General features: G+C 41.1%; 1 protein-coding gene across 7 annotated transcripts in view; it reads left to right on the top strand.

Annotated features, from left to right (window-relative positions):
• Positions 1-12,442, top strand: part of Nrp1 (neuropilin 1) — a 136,806-nt gene extending 124,364 nt beyond the window's left edge. For 2 of the 7 annotated variants that reach the window (XM_005003200.4, XM_003468622.5), the window contains exons 13-17: positions 663-800; positions 5,143-5,414; positions 5,896-5,992; positions 8,242-8,292; positions 9,609-12,442. In XM_005003200.4, the coding sequence (XP_005003257.1) occupies positions 663-800; positions 5,143-5,414; positions 5,896-5,992; positions 8,242-8,292; positions 9,609-9,898 (848 nt within the window). In that variant the 3' untranslated portion in view covers positions 9,899-12,442. Of the gene's footprint in view, positions 1-662; positions 801-5,139; positions 5,415-5,895; positions 5,993-8,241; positions 8,293-9,608 lie in introns of all 7 variants that reach the window. The other 5 variants (XM_005003199.4, XM_013151244.3, XM_063253669.1 and 2 more) reach the window with 3 other exon arrangements.
• Positions 12,443-16,084: the final 3,642 nt, after the last annotated feature.

Raw genomic sequence — 16,084 nt, 5'->3', positions numbered from 1 at the left:
TATATGCAAATTTAGAAATTCGATTAAGAAGCAGAAATGTATTCATCAATTAATTGACCTGATGGAAAATCTCAGAAGGAAAAAAAAAAGTATATAATCTTAAGAAAATGCTTCTGAGACTTTTGACACCGAGGACCCAAGACATCAGCTGCTCTAGCAGAATGGAGAGAGAGCCTGCTGGGGAAGGCATTCTGCCAAGTCACAGCTCCAAACTTTTGAGGGCCACGGGTCAATCTCTAATAAGATTCTTTTCATTGATGGATATCAGTTTCTATGATTCATCCTTGAGAACAGAGTATTTTTCATGTTAAATAGAGTGGAAGTAAGGAAAATGCTGCAGATGCAATATACGTGCCTTGGAAAGTAGCCTCCCTAGAAATTTTATGTAAACCCAACTTGACAGGCAGTCCATAATCTTTTTAAAGCTGGATAAAATAAAACATAATAATACTAAATGTGATTTCTGCAAATATTTTGACATCTCTATACATCAGTTGGCTTGTTGGTAATCCTGAATTTTGTGGCTTTCCCAGAATTTTTGAAACAGACATGAAGTTATAAAAATCGTGCTGTCCATGACTGTATTAAAGGCCTCTTTGACCCTGGGTGATTAAATTTGTATTTCTCTGCTTGTCTCTGTTTTCCCTTCCCACTCGCTGAAGAGTTTCCAACATATGGTTTTAACTGTGAGTTTGGCTGGGGCTCTCACAAGACATTCTGTCACTGGGAACACGACAGCCAAGTGCAACTCAAGTGGAGCGTGCTTACCAGCAAGACAGGACCCATCCAGGACCACACAGGTACGGGGAGGGCACTGGGATCCCGGGACTGACAAACTCTCTTTGCACCGGGGACAGTATCACTGGGGAAGGTTTCTGGTGCCTGTGAATCTTAGGGGCACAAGAAGTGTTTGCTCACGCTTGCAATTTGGAGTGAACAAGGTGTCTTTACCTAGTGGGGTCAGCTTAGAGCAAATGCTAAAGAATGCTCACTAAACAACAGTAACCTGAGCAAGGATGGGTGAATTCATGCTTGTTTAGCACTTTCTCTGGACCTCTAATTAAAGAGTATTTTAAATATATTCAATAGTATAAAAAAGATAATGAACATTGTATGTACATAACTTGGCTTCAATAATGATTAAATCGTAGGAATCAGTTTATCATTGCCAACTCTGGAGTCATTATTTCTGTCATCCCTGATTCTGGATTAATGTATATCCAGGTGCATATTACATCATGTCATTTATTTTACCACTAAAGAAACAAGTGGCCCTAATGCTTCCTCTCTTCACCCCTGAGGTAGATGTGAAACAAAGTAGGGTGACATTCTTATTCCTTTGAGGAAAGGTTTTTTAATCTAGCCCATTTCCTCTTAACAGGCAAAAACCTCACCATACCCCAGCTCACATCCCATCCCTGCTCCTGCTTTGTTTTCCTCCTGAGATGAATGGGTGTAGTGACAAGGAGTTGGGGGACAAAGGGACCTGGCAGATGCACTTTATTCCACTTACATCCTGTTTTCCACCTAGAAACTGCATCACCCAAACTTGATGTAATATATAAAAAGTCAGCAGTGTCCTGCCAAAAATCGCACACATACACACTTAATACAAACACTCACAACACTTGACCTGCACATTCCTACCCTCCTCAGTGACACAGTGGACTGCTTACTCTGATTCCTAGAGGATCCCCAGAGGGCCATATGTGAACACTGAGAAATCACATTCTGTTCTCCCCACGTGGATGCGTGGGAGGGCTGGATCTTGGACTAATGGCCGGGCAAAGTGTACTTCATGCCTTTCCCACTCTGTCGTTCCCTTTTTCTCAGTGAACAGAACCATTAAATAGGTTGAATAGGCCTCCTTCCACTACGGCTACCTCCCTGCCTAATGAGAATGACAAGGAAATTGGATAAAATTGGACTCCTTCAATTCTGAGACACTTTCCATTGAATCTTAAGACAAGCAGTTTTAGAAAACTTAAAATACTTTGACTGTAAATGGCACTGTACATATAAATGGCATCAAATTAACTAAATGCAATTAGCTGAAATGAAGGCAGTAATGGTGGAAAAATTGATGCAAAGTGAAGGAAAATGGCTCAGTAGGATCTGACATTCAAAGGAGGTTAAAAGCTATGTTAGCCAGAGACAAAAGCTAAAAGGCTTGCAGAAGTAAAGTGCTAATTGAGAAAATGAAGACAGAGTTCTTGACCCAGAGCTGTGATAAAACCCCTGAAAGGGAGACTATCAGCACTTTGCGTGTTGGGGTATCCGAAAAGGAGGGCTTGTCTTAGAGGAGCAGCTGAGAAGTGTGATTCATTCAGGAGGATTGGGCTCCTTTGTTCTCCAGCCACCCAGATTTACTTGGCTGCCATGCCAGGTCTGCCCGGACTGGAAAGTGCCTCTGCAGCACAAGGCAGGCAGTCACTGAGAGGGACGGGCAGCCAGGCATCTGCAGGGCAGGGGCTTATGGAGGGCAGGAGTATAGCTGAAAGGAGCCTGTTGCACGGCTCACATGCACAAGTCAGGGCAGAGGTGGCACTTTTTGATAATATTGTTGGAGCTGCAAATCAGACACTGAGGCTTTTCAATTACTGCTCTTTAGATTAAATACTCCATTCTGAATTTAAAGAAAGCCCACTTATTTTTTTTTTCTTTTTGTATTTGGCCTCTAAGAATTCAACTATGTCCCTCCTTCTAGAAGACTCCTCAAACTAAGCCTCTTTCCGTCACTCACTGAAACTTTAAGTAGCTCTTTGATGTGGCCAATGCTATGCTGAGCACTGGAAATTCAGGTGCAGTCAGTGTCTGTGCCCATGAGTACATAGATTTAACTAACTTCAGGTCAAAAATAGCCCAAAAAAAAAAAAAAAAAAACCCACCACATCTCCACTGAACATGTAGATTTTTCTTGTCATTATCCCCCAAACAGTATAGGACAACTGTTCACATGGTACATACATTGTACTAGATATTACAAGTAATCTAGAGGTAATTTAAAGTATGGGAAGGAAATGTATAGATTATATGTAAATTCAGTAATGAGCCCCTCTGTATTTATAGGAATTTGACTCCAGGATCCCAGATGTCAGAGTCCCTTATATAAAATGGCATAATATTTGCAACAAATCTACACATAATACATTATAAACACCACGTGAATAGTTTGTATGTTGCATTATTTATGAAACAATGGCACTTGTCCAGTAAAGATCAGATAGATAGACAGACAGATAGATAGATGGATTCATATAGATATGGACATGTATTTGGTCTGAGTTTAGCTGAATCCATGGATTTGGCCCTCATAGATTTGAGGGGCCAATTGTATTATACCATTGTTTGTAAGAGGATTGAGCTGGATTTTGTATCCCTGTGGTCCCACGACCAATTCCCTGCAGAGCCCCAGGGGTGACTAAATAAAGCAGGGTGTCTCTAGCCCTGAGGACTTCACAGGCCGGTTGTGGATGGGAAGCTCTTACATGCAGCTGGGCAGGGCATCCAGTGAGAAGTAAGCAGCAATGGTAAAAGGTAACAAAGGAGGAGTCCAAGAAAGAGGTCCCGTCCCAGGAGCCAGCCAAGCTAGCCTTGTTTTAATGGCTTACCAATGGAGAGGTTTGAAAATGTGTTTTATGTGTAGCATTTAGATTTGTGCTGGGAAAAAGTATGAGTGAGCTGGAGGCAGTGGAGACTCACCAAGGAATTTTAAGCAGAGAAATGACAGGGGCAGATTGTTAGAAGCCCACAGTGGCATCAGGACAGAGCTGTGACACACTTCTCTCTCCCATGTCCATTGTCTCCTCTTGACTGCCTGTTCTCCGGCCAGGCTAAAGGAACTTCAGTAAATGGGCTCAGTAAACAAAAGCCAACTTAAGCCTTTTCCCACGAGATTCAGGGAACAGGGGTGTCAGGAGTGTATTCTTCAGTGGTTGTATTATGCAAGCAGCTGACTGAGCTTGGTAAATTAGAGGGCAGAAGAAATCTTAGGAGTGACAGAGTCATCTGGGACAAAGGACACATCACAAGGGGAGAGACAGAAATCTTGTGTAGTTTTCATGCTGCAGGAGCTGTGATGTGTTTGCACCCCTTCTTTAGTGACTCTAGGGAAGCTGGTGGGCAACCAGGTAAGGGAGAGGAAGCCCACCCATTGCCATATGGAAACTGGTGTCACAGTAAGATGGGAGGATGAGTTCCACATACACGCAGTGAGGAAGTACCTCGTGGGTACACCAGCCTCAAAGACAGCAAGCAAATATCCCGCTGCCCGCTGAGGCCTGGTATCACCCTCACAGTTACATCAGGTGAGGCATCAGAGCTGGTGATTTCTATTTGCAGAACAAACAGTGAAACACCAGTCATGTTTGGACTGGGTAGAGGCAAGAGGAAATGTTCCCAGCGGGGGTAATTAAAAGTGAAGCCAAGAGTCAGCCCTTGTTGCTCAGCAAGTGTAGACATGGCCCAAATGGCACATGCTAATGAGTCCCAGAAATGCAAGCTTGCTTTCCTTCCTCAAAGAAGGACTTTGAAGAGAAGCAGTTGAAAATCAAGCTCTTGGGTGCATTTGAGGAATTCATAGACCATTAACATACACTAAACGAATAATAGGGGTAATTTAAAAAAACTTGATAGACTACTTGGAGAAAATATGAAGTATGGAATTAGCAAGCATCCTGGGGACCAAAGCACTGTCAGCCATCCGGTGTCCAGTTATTCAGAAGATGGATTAAAAAACATCTGAATTAGTCCATCTAACTCCATGTTCATGTGGGTGCTCCTGAGACCGTCTTAAACTTGCATCAGAAGAGCTTTTCCAAATAGTCAAACACTCTCTCCTCAGCTAGGCATAGGCTGGGCCTCTGCTCTGCCTTTGGTGGTGGTCAGGCTAACAGGGTGCTCTGCATAGGATTTTCCAGGCTGGGCCTGCCCCACAGCCTTCCCTCAATCAAAGTCCACTTCCAGAAGCGTGGAGTAGGGCTGTAGGTACCCACAATGTACCCTTGCAAACTGTTTCCAAAACCTCTTTCAGTGCTTGGTTCTCAGCTCAAGGGAGGCATTTTGATTGGTGGAACTTGAAAGAGAAAAGGGGGTCATCCTGGGCTTGGCCACTCTCCCTAATGCAGTTTTTTGCCACAGCAGGAGATGGCAACTTCATCTATTCCCAAGCTGACGAAAATCAGAAGGGTAAAGTGGCTCGCCTGGTGAGCCCTGTGGTTTATTCCCAGAACTCTGCCCACTGCATGACCTTCTGGTACCACATGTCTGGCTCACACGTCGGCACACTAAGGGTCAAACTGCGCTACCAGAAGCCAGAAGAGTATGACCAGCTGGTCTGGATGGCCATTGGACACCAAGGCGATCACTGGAAGGAAGGACGTGTCTTGCTTCACAAATCTCTGAAGCTCTACCAGGTATGACCCTTGTCCCTAGGCTGGGGATAGCCATGCCTTTGGGAACACTGGCATCAGATGTTGGAGGCCATCCAAATGAGATGCAGAAAGTCTTCCAACAATTGCTTCATGCATTTTCCAAACCTGAGCTGTTAGCTGCAGCCATGGTCATCTCCATGGTGTATTTCCCAATTTCCTAGATTACAGTATCAACTAATTTGCTGAGAAAGAAAGGGAAATGCTTTTTTGTAATCTATTTCTGTGCTGTTATGAGGTATCACTATTTTTATTTACTGCATTTTGCCTGTTTCAATGTCTGTATTATAAAAAGGGAATGTGAGAAGTTTTGTGCACCACCAGGCAGCTTGACGAGCTAAATGTTTGCTTATGCACAATCTCAGAAGCTTGATGTAGGTGTCATGGCTTCAGCTGAACAAGCATTTGTAAACAGTACTCTTGGGGACAAGCATTTAAATGCTGTCAAATGCTTTCATTTTATTAGGTGATTTTTGAGGGTGAAATCGGAAAAGGAAACCTTGGTGGGATTGCAGTGGATGACATTAGTATTAACAACCACATTTCCCAAGAAGACTGTGCAAGTGAGTATACGTTTGATGTAAAAGCCAGTGGAATGCATGCCCAAGGCAAGGTTCTTCATCTTGTTCGTGTAAGACTTAAAATTTCAGTGTGGGCTTCAATATGTGAAATGCACATTCTAGTGTAACAGGGCATAAAAATCAATTCTGTTGACCTTAAACTACTGTATCACCTCATCTCCTCCATGTAGAATGGCTGATTGATACCTACAAACTTTATAAACGGTGAACCCAAAGATCGTAGCAAAGCAGAAAGATTCAGTTTACAAGCTCTGTCTGGCACACCAAAATATTTTGATGAGAAGAGGAAAGCTCAGACATCTGGATAATTCCACATATCTGAGTGTATAAACAGAACAGCAGGCCTTTGAAAATTTTGATCACAGTGAATTTAATTAAGATTACATTGTTAATGAATCAGAGAAAACAACATTCTTTGCTTTATTGCAAATAAATGGATGTTTCTCACTCTAAAGATAGCTGAAATGACTTAAGAGGATAAATGCAGAGACTTTAGTAATTACAGGGTTGGTCTTTACAGGTCTGGTACTATATGGATAAAAATCTCACGTGAAAAACCAATTCATATTCCCTAGTTCTTGATATATAATTACAAATAGCACCACTAATGGCAATGTAATAGCACAGTAATTAGACTTAAGCTCCATTTGCTACACTTAAACTTTTGCTATATATCATTACATAATAGGCTGTTAATTATAACAAGATAGAATAAGCCTATTGGGCAAATTTAGGATAAAGGAAGCCTGTTGGCTGTAATAGGTGCTTGGTCTTTCCATCAATTTAAAGAGCTTTTATTATACAATATATTGAATAATATGTAATACCTAAAATGGCAATAATTTGATAGGGTCAATTAGAGAAATCTGAAAAAGAAACAGTTGAATAAAGACCTGCTTTGCATTCTATGTAAAGAAATCTCTTAATTCCATGCTGCTTAGCAAATCTTCCCAAAAAATGATACAGCTTAATATTTCAATTGCAACTACTTTACAAATTGCCCCCACCCAAGTCTGTACTGCTGTTGAAATGCACATTTCAGGTGGTCACACCGGGTGTGGAGTATCATTATTGCTTTCCTACTCCAAGAGGAGAGTGGTGTTCGTGATATTTGGGTGTGAGAGGAAACTACACCAACTAAAACAAAGAAAGTTCCGTTCAATTCAACAGACATTAAATGTGTGCAGGGCAGCAGACCTAGGGAATACAGATGAAGAGAACGTCATAGCCCTTCCCTTCCATGCCATCCACCTGCCTGGCTACAGGCTTTGTAGCCAGAAAGTGACCAGTGGAGCACCACTGAACCCTACACATACATGGCTGCACCCATAAAAAGGTGTTAGAGATAATGAATTATTTATCAAATACATTTTCTTGAGCATCTAGCCTTGGATGGACTGAGTCTCCACTATTATTCATTCATTTACAAGAGAATTTTTTATTAAGCAATCACTATGTGTTTCATACTATTCTAGATGCTGCAGGAACAAAGTGCTCAAAACTCTCTTTGCCTTGAACTCGGTCTTGTAGAGGCAGGCCACTGGAATTCACTTGTTCCATAGTATTATATTTTATTAATTTATTACCATTCGGTAATACACAGGATTCCATCTCTAGTGGCAAAAGAATTGTGCTATTTGGGAAGCCAAATTAACACCCTCATACAGAGGAAGTAGTCTTTGCACACTGCAGCCTGGTAGCCATGGGTCCAGTCCCACTTCTGTCCCCACCCCTCCTTTTTTTTTTTTTTTTTTTTTTTTTTTGAGACAGGCTTTCACTATGAAGTTCAGGCTGGCCTTGAACTCACTAAGTAGCCAGGCTGCCCTCAAACTCACACCTATCCTCCTGCCTCAGCCTCCCAAGTGCTGGTGTCATAGTCATGCACCACTAACCATGGCACTCTGTCCCCTATTTTCATCAGATTATTCCCACATTCCACCATGCTATCTTCTGAAACAACACACTGCACTAACAGCCAGGCTACCTGTGTTTCCATGCGATGCCCATAAGGAAGTGCCCTGCTCGCTCTTCAGCTTCATAATCATTGCACATGGACTCTGTCACTCAAAAGAGTTGTTCCCTGGGTTCAGAGAGCACTAAAAACTGCAAAGGAACCCCCCAGAGGCGTGTCTGTGCACACTTGTGAGGGTGTGCAAGGGTCTGTGTAGTTTGTCTGCAGTGTGTTTTGTTGACCATTCAAATATCTCTTTCAATTTTGTTTGACTTGTCAGAACCGGATGACCTGGATAAAAAGAACACAGAAATTAAAATTGATGAAACAGGTAAAACTGCTGACCAATTTTAATATTTTCTGTGGCTTTCATTATGTTTGTGAAGAAATTCGCATACCATGACATATCAAAGCGGTTCAATAAAATAAGCCTGAGTGCCTGAGGCCTGGGGCGGGAAGCTGCTGAAGACTGGATTTGTCCCCTAGCATCTTTCCCAGAGCTGCCGTCTAATGTGGGAGACTGGCAGATGATGAGGATGAGCGGCTGGGTCTCTCCCTGCCTGAGCTTTAGTACTGAAATCAAGCAAAACACTCTTAGTTGATAATTATGCAAACTAGTGAGGATTCTTTTCATACAAAAATTTGAAACCAACTCAGTTTTTTGTGTCTGGTTAATACCCATGTGAGACCTTTGAGAGACGAGAGTCCAGTTTTTTCTCATCATCCATTGTGTTTAATCCCTCTTTCCCACTTTTCTCTATTGGAACCCTGATTTGCTGATGATGGTGACAACAATGTTGACAAGAATTTATTGGGGAACTACTTTGTTCTCCGTACTTTCCATATGTTATCTCACTTAAATTTCACACAGTTCTGTGTACCCCCATTTTACAGATAATGAGGCTGCAGTTTAAGGAATGCAGTTTTGCATCTCATTAACTCTTAACTGTGTTTTATTTGACCCTGCTTTGTGATCAGATGTAAGACATTTAGTTGGTCTTAGCTCAGCCTGGTGTTATTTATTACCATGAGCCTCTGCACCTTGTGGCCAGCACTGTTGGTTTTTGGACACCTGCCCCAAATCACCACCGTGCATCACCACACCCTTCACCCCTGTTGGCAGAGAACATAGCCTCACTCTCTTCATGGGGGAAACAGCAGTAAGCCTGGAGAAAGCTTTGAGAGGTCATAGCTTTGCATAAGGGGGGGCAATCTTTTGTGTGGGTTCTCCACATAGGACAGTGAGCACGTGTATGCGCAGAACAGAAGTTTCCCTCAGGCTGGTTTGGGGGTCAGACATTGCCCAGGGAATGTTAACCCTTCTCCCCACAAAACAAAAGTACAGTAAAGCATTTTGCAAAGCTCAATGGCTGCGTGTCCCACCAAGGACCACAAACACAGATTACAGCCTAGCACAAAGTTGATTTCATGGAGTCTGAATTCAATCAGAACAGGACCCTCGTCCCCACGTATTGAGCTCTGGGTCCTGATCCCAGCTACCTCACTCCCGCACCTCCACTTCCAACCGTTACCCCAACTTGACGGGTGGGAGCCCGTGACTGGCTCGGGTTTGTCTTTTCCTCTGTCTCTGTCTGCTCTCTGATGTAGCCACCCGCAGTGTTCATGGTTCCACTTTTCTTTCTGCAGGGAGCACCCCAGGATATGAGAGTGAGGGGGATGCCGACAAGAACATTTCTCGGAAGCCGGGCAATGTGCTGAAGACCTTAGATCCCATCCTCATCACCATCATAGCCATGAGCGCCCTGGGCGTCCTCCTGGGCGCCGTGTGCGGGGTCGTGCTCTACTGTGCCTGCTGGCACAACGGGATGTCAGATAGAAACTTGTCTGCCCTGGAGAACTACAACTTTGAACTCGTAGATGGAGTGAAGTTGAAAAAGGACAAACTGAATACACAGAGTTCCTATTCGGAAGCATGAAGTTGGGCAGAGGGTAGAAGTGGAGGACATGACTTGAGCGTGCTGGGGACTGTCATCTGCTTTCATGGACAGGCTGGAAAGTGCATCGATGACACTGAGCCAGGCTTTTCTCAGGAGCTTTGATGAGTGTGGCCGACAGACAGGGACAGTGAGCTGTGTTCACAATCGCAATCATGTACAGTCAGTTTCTTCTGTTGGTTTCCTTTGAGTAATCAGATGCTGGTGTTGAGACCAAGTATGATGGACTTCACGATTCATTTCGACTCTCCCCGCCTCTTCCCCCCTCTCTCTCTCTCCTCTTCCTCTGATGGCTTCTTTATGGAAACTGCAGAATCCAAGATGCTGGCACCAAGTGTATTGCGTGGGGCCCTTCCGATGGACATATGATCAGTAGCCCAGTGGCCAGAATATACTAGCCTAACCGCACTTCAGTGGACTCCCCAGTCAGTCCCGTGTGTATCTGACCATGTGTGCAGAAGCAAAGGATTAGGATGTTTTATTTTCAAAGCACTGTAGCCTCCATACTGATATAGCGTGTCAGCTCTGTTTATGAAGCAATACCGTCACATTTTCTTGATGTTTCCAGTGTTGTACTAAATCTCGTGCTTGTGAACTCCGGACAGAAAATCGTGCCGTCACCAAACTGTGCTGGCAAGCAACTGGGTGTACTGCTGACAACCACCACGAAGTCCTTGGCACTGGCTAGTCTATGTCCTCTCAAGTGCCTTTTTGTTTGTACTGGTTCATTGTGTTACATTAGCAACCCACTCTGTTTCCCGCTGGTGAAAGCCCTCCTCTTTCATCAAACCCTGGTGGCCCACTAAGAAAGTATATTTTAGCGTGAGGCGTCAGCCCCCGGGCAGGCAAGGGCTCTGAAGACTTGGCACCGTGGCTTAATCGTTCTGCTTTTTCTGTGGTTCAATTTCATGTCTCTTGACCCTTTTGTATAGAGCTGCAATATTCTGTCTTATTGTTCTTTCATATGGAATGTATTTTCAAATGTAAACTCTGCGCTTTCTCTCCTAGCTCTCTTTTTCTCTCTCTTAGCATTTAAGCATTTGCCATTATCCAGAAAAAGAAACTTGCAGCTTTAACCTGCTGGTAATGGCAAGCGATTTTACTAGACTTTATGTTTAAAAATAAATGAATAAATAAATAAATAAGGGAAATTCCTAACTTTGCCCTCCAAAGTCTAACTTTGGTTTTCTTGTTAACTGGTTAAAGTGACAGTATCTTTTTTCCAAAAAGCTGTTTTTCTGTCCTTTCTGATCAGAATAATGTTTGGTAGAAATGTTTGAGGTTAATGGAAATAATGGTCAGTCAAAGGAAGAAATAATACCAATTGGTTTTTAAGTGAGATCCAAAGGAAGAATAGCTTCCAAATATCAAAAAAAAAAAAAAAAAACATGAAATTTTTACATACAAATATGCAAAAATAGCTCATGAGAAACCTCTTGTTTTGACACTGAGACAGAAAAGAGAAGTGGACTGGAGAACTGTTAATCTAAGAAAGAAACTATAAATCCTGATGGTTGCTGGTAAATCGTTTTAAGGTAATACGAGGACATGTAAAGTCAGAACATTTTCAAACATCCATTCAGTAGCAAGCCCCCCAAAATAGATTTGAACAGACCACTTCTAGAAACTTCCAGTGGCCCGTAAAGAAAAAGCCTGCCTCAGACTAGCAGAGCCTAAGCTTCTGACTTCACAGAGTAGAAAATAATCATGAGGCAGTGTGAGGTGGACCAGTGATGCTCTGTTGTTTGGCCGGATCTCATATGCCAGGCTGTAGTAAAAGATTTCAGACCTCTCTCTTTTCCTATGTCACTTAGGTCTCATTCTAATACATTTGTTCTGAGTCACATTTGCATCATGGCTGGAACAGTCTGTTGATTTAATTGGATTGAGAATGTCTTTCGGTTCCAGGAAAGTATTGATCACCAAGAAAAAAGAATAGGTTTTTGTCCCCAAAGGCATTCATTCGTTCTTATACCAGGAGAAAAGCATTGAGTGAGACTTGGTTTTGTTTTTAAGGCAACAGATTTAAACGTTGTCCTAGCCAAGGAAAAATGATACTGCAACTTTAAATTTTAAAGTATCTTGCACTGATAAATATATTTAAAAATTATATGTTTATAAAGTTATTAATTTGTAAAGTCAGTGTTACAAAATGTTCAGTTTATATTGTTTTAGATTGTTTTGTAATTTTTAAAGGTGTAAAATAACATATTTTTTCTTTATTGAAATCTATAAAACTTTCTGTAGTAAAATGTTTTCATTTTACTGGTATATTATTGCTTCATGTTTTGTACCATCATAAAATTTTGTGCAAATTTTTTTTACAGAAATTTTTATTTTCTATGACAATATGACACTTGTAAATTGTTGTTTCAGAATGAACAGCGAAGCCTTAACTTTAAATGACATTTGTATTCTCAGACTCTGAGTAGCATAAAAATCACGTAGAACTGAATTGTAACTTAAATTCCAAACTATGACTACTACATTCCAAAGAAACAGTTGATTAAACATTTTCATAAAATATTTCAAACCTGATGGCTTTTATTATAGTAGCTTTGTTCTTGTTAAAGAAATTGGTGTTATCTCACCATCCAGTAACTTTCAAGATTTTTTAAAATTCTCTTTTTAAAATATCATCATAAGGTATAAGAATTAAGAAGATATTTCCTAAACATAAGATACAAAAACCAAATCAGATAATGCTAACATAGGGAATACAAAATTCTACTTTATAGGTGGAAAATTTTCAATTTCATATTGTATGCCCCTGTTTCATATCCCAGCTAGTAAAGTTTATTTCATGATATTCACAAATAACTAGGGGTAAGTTGTGTTCTTAAAGAAAATAAGAAATAAATCTCTTTGTATATACACTCATGCTACATTTAGATGAAAGGAAAAATTGAGTATGCCATTATTAGCCATTGAGTAATTCTTGGGAAAATGTCTATTCCATTTAGGATCAAAATAATAGAAAAATAATAACAAAAATATAGGCAACAGAAATATTCAGCCGTCTTTCCACTGAGCCACATCTTCAATGGTTTTTATTTTTGAGATAAGGTCTTGCCCAGCTAGCCTCAAACTCACAATCCTCATGCCTCAACTTCCCAGATAGCTAGAATTATAGACATACACCACCATACATGCAACCAACAATCTTTCTCTCCCTTCCCCTGACTGCAGAAAAATGATCCAAAAAACATAGCCTATGAGGTATGGGCAGCTCCGGGGAGCTCTCCCCAGTGAATCAGCATTTCCTGTGTAGGCTGCTGTTCTCTAAATGATTTTGGTAGCTCCCAAGAATAGAAAACTTTTCCTATTTAGATTTTTTGGTATTTCTGCTTAGAGACGAGTCAACAATGGAACCAAGCAATCACTTTAGTGAGACTATATTTTACCAACATTCATGGATACTTCTAAGAAATGTGACACTTGCACGGAATCTATCAGAATTAATTCAGACATATTTTCTGAAAAATGCTAAGGACTGTGGACTGGAATTTTCTCCTTTCACTCCTTTCTTATCCATACTCGGCTGATAAGCCAAGCTTTTCAGTAGGCTTAAAAAATCAAGTTACTGGAAAATATTTTGCAGTTCAGGAATTAAACCAGCATGAGGATTGAAACACCGATCTAAAACATGAAAAATTGTATGTGCTCCTGTTTTATAGCTTCCCGATGACTTGTTGTCACTTGGGCTGAACTGCACTGTCTCTTTCTTCTCAATGACGATTGTCAGGGTTTGTGATGCATTAAAAAGCAGTTGTAAGAATTAGCTCTATATCCAGTAAGTGGTTGTAAACAGAACTGCAACCTGAAGGTTGAGAAGCCTGTCTGAAGGGTTCCTCAAACCGAGTGAAACTTGGTGTAGGAAGAATATGACCTCAGAGTGTTCCAAAGAAACACTGTAAGATGATGAAGATGAAATATCATATGCAGGTAACTTCTTAGCAAGACCCAATATCAAAAAAAAAGGTCTTCTACATGAACCAATCCATTGAACATGTTTCTATTCATTTTTATTTTATGGAAGCTTTGTAAGGCAAATTTTACAATTTTTTTGTATTTCACTTTATAAAGGAGAACTCCAAAGTTCAGAGAAGTTGAATGATGAGTCTAGGATACAGTTGATCTCATGTCCCCTCCATTACACCTGCCAATATCTAACAAGGTGACATCATAGGACCTCAAGTCAAAATGTGTCCCACCAGGCAGGCGGTGGCACCTGTAAGCCTATTAAAGGTACAGAATCTCCAGCAGGATTCTAGACCTGCTGAGATATTCTCTTCCTCTTGTTTCACTTTTGTTTTTGAGGGACACAGAGTTGTACATATTTATGGGATGCAATATGATATTTCAATACAGTTGCACGTCATACAATGATCAAGCCAGGGTGTACAAGAACCCTGCATGATCTGAGGTCACATTCAGGTCTTAAAAAGCCCTGTGTATCCTGCTGTTACCATGAGCAAGTATGTGAACATTCACATTGTTTCTATAGTATTTTCTGAACATCCACTCAGAGATGAAGAAGTCCCTGCAGGGCTCACAAAGCACTTTCCAGAAGAGCCTAGGAAAAAAAAATTAGTGAGGTCTCACTCATCTAACCCGAAAGCAGTTTTTGGTCATTTCCTACGATGTCTTGTGACAGCCCAGAGGTGGGCTCTGGAGAAGGAGATACTACCGCAGTACTTTAATGGACCAGATATTTTCAGGTGCTGCAGGAGGAATACAGCAAAAATTCTGGTATTCATCACAGTTTGGTCACAGAGGAAGGGAAATCCTCATTTTTGCAGTCAAATCCTATTCTGAAAAAATTGCATTTTGCATCAGATACAGTTTACTTCTTTCACAGACATTAAAATGCTAATAAAACCAGACTGAGTCCTTTTTATTTAACCTTCCCTTGATAACTTCTAATCTTGTTCCTTAGAGTCTGTCTTGCAAAGAAGGAGAAAGTGTCTGATATAGAGCTTTGAGGTTAAATAGTGACTCCCAGGAGAGGGCTTTTCTACATAGCAGTGTTTCAATCTCTGCATCTTAATACTGTGGTATATCTGTTATACTGTAGGAATTCAAGGACTAGATCATAGTTATAGCCAATTGCCGAATTTTGTCTGGTAATGGAGTTAGAATGTCTGCTTCCACTTGCCCCAGCAGAATGTCAGGTTAGGAATGGACACACAGTCCAGTGACAGCTGCCCTGAATCCTACCTTGTGCTGCTTGAATGAACGTGTCCCTCATGGTGCTCCGTTTAATGCCTTGAACACCCCTACTCATCATTTTGATGTGAGCCAATTCTCCACCCTTTCTTCAAAGCCCCACCACTATCTCCCAGAGATGTAATGTTGGCAGCGCTAATGATCCTGATGTAATCCTGTCAGGAAACTACTCCATCGCCTCTCAGAGCTCTCTCTCACTGCTCTAATTCTGCCATCTTTTGAAAATTTTCAATGTTGATTAATTTGCGTCTTGATTTCTTGGATGTGACATATTTAAAGCAGACTCAATCAGTATCATCAGATCTTTTGCAGTTCTTCTGCTGTGATTCATGTCCTCCAGCTAAAAAGAACTTATTTTTAGAAGCATAATGTAATTTGTCTCATGGTCAACTTTTAATTATATATAAATATATATAAATTCCTATTATTGATTGATCACTAATCAAAAAATTCAAAACACTCCGAAATTCAGTGAATTGAACTGAATACCAACATGAAGCCATGAGTTGAAAATTCCACACCTGACTCCTGTAAAAGGTCCCAGTTAAAACATAACAGCCGTAAAAATACTGTACAATGTTACCTTCAGACTATGTGTACAAGATACATGTGAAATATATATAAATTTTGTGTTTAGACTTTGATGCCATCACTAAAATATTTGTATTAGTCAGCTTTTCATTACTTTAACAAATATCTGAGATAGATCAAGCTAAAAGGAAGAAAGGTTTGTAGGTTTCAGTACATGGGCACCTGAGCCCATTACATTGAGCCAATGGTAGCACAGTGTGTCATGACAGAGCATGTGGCAATGGAGGCCTGTTGATCTCATGGCATCTGGAGCAAAGAAAGAGGAAGGGGGTGAGGCCCCAGCGGCACCTTCAAGGGCATGCCCCCAATGGCCTAGCTTCCTTCCACTAAGCCTCACTTCATAATACC

This window comes from Cavia porcellus, unplaced genomic scaffold, assembly GCF_034190915.1.
Source record: "Cavia porcellus strain 051 isolate PalLab524CR breed Dunkin Hartley unplaced genomic scaffold, mCavPor4.1 scaffold_7, whole genome shotgun sequence".
NCBI classification, from domain to species: domain Eukaryota; kingdom Metazoa; phylum Chordata; class Mammalia; order Rodentia; family Caviidae; genus Cavia; species Cavia porcellus.
Note: the sequence above shows the minus strand (reverse complement) of the source record. Positions and strands in the feature narration are given on the sequence as shown.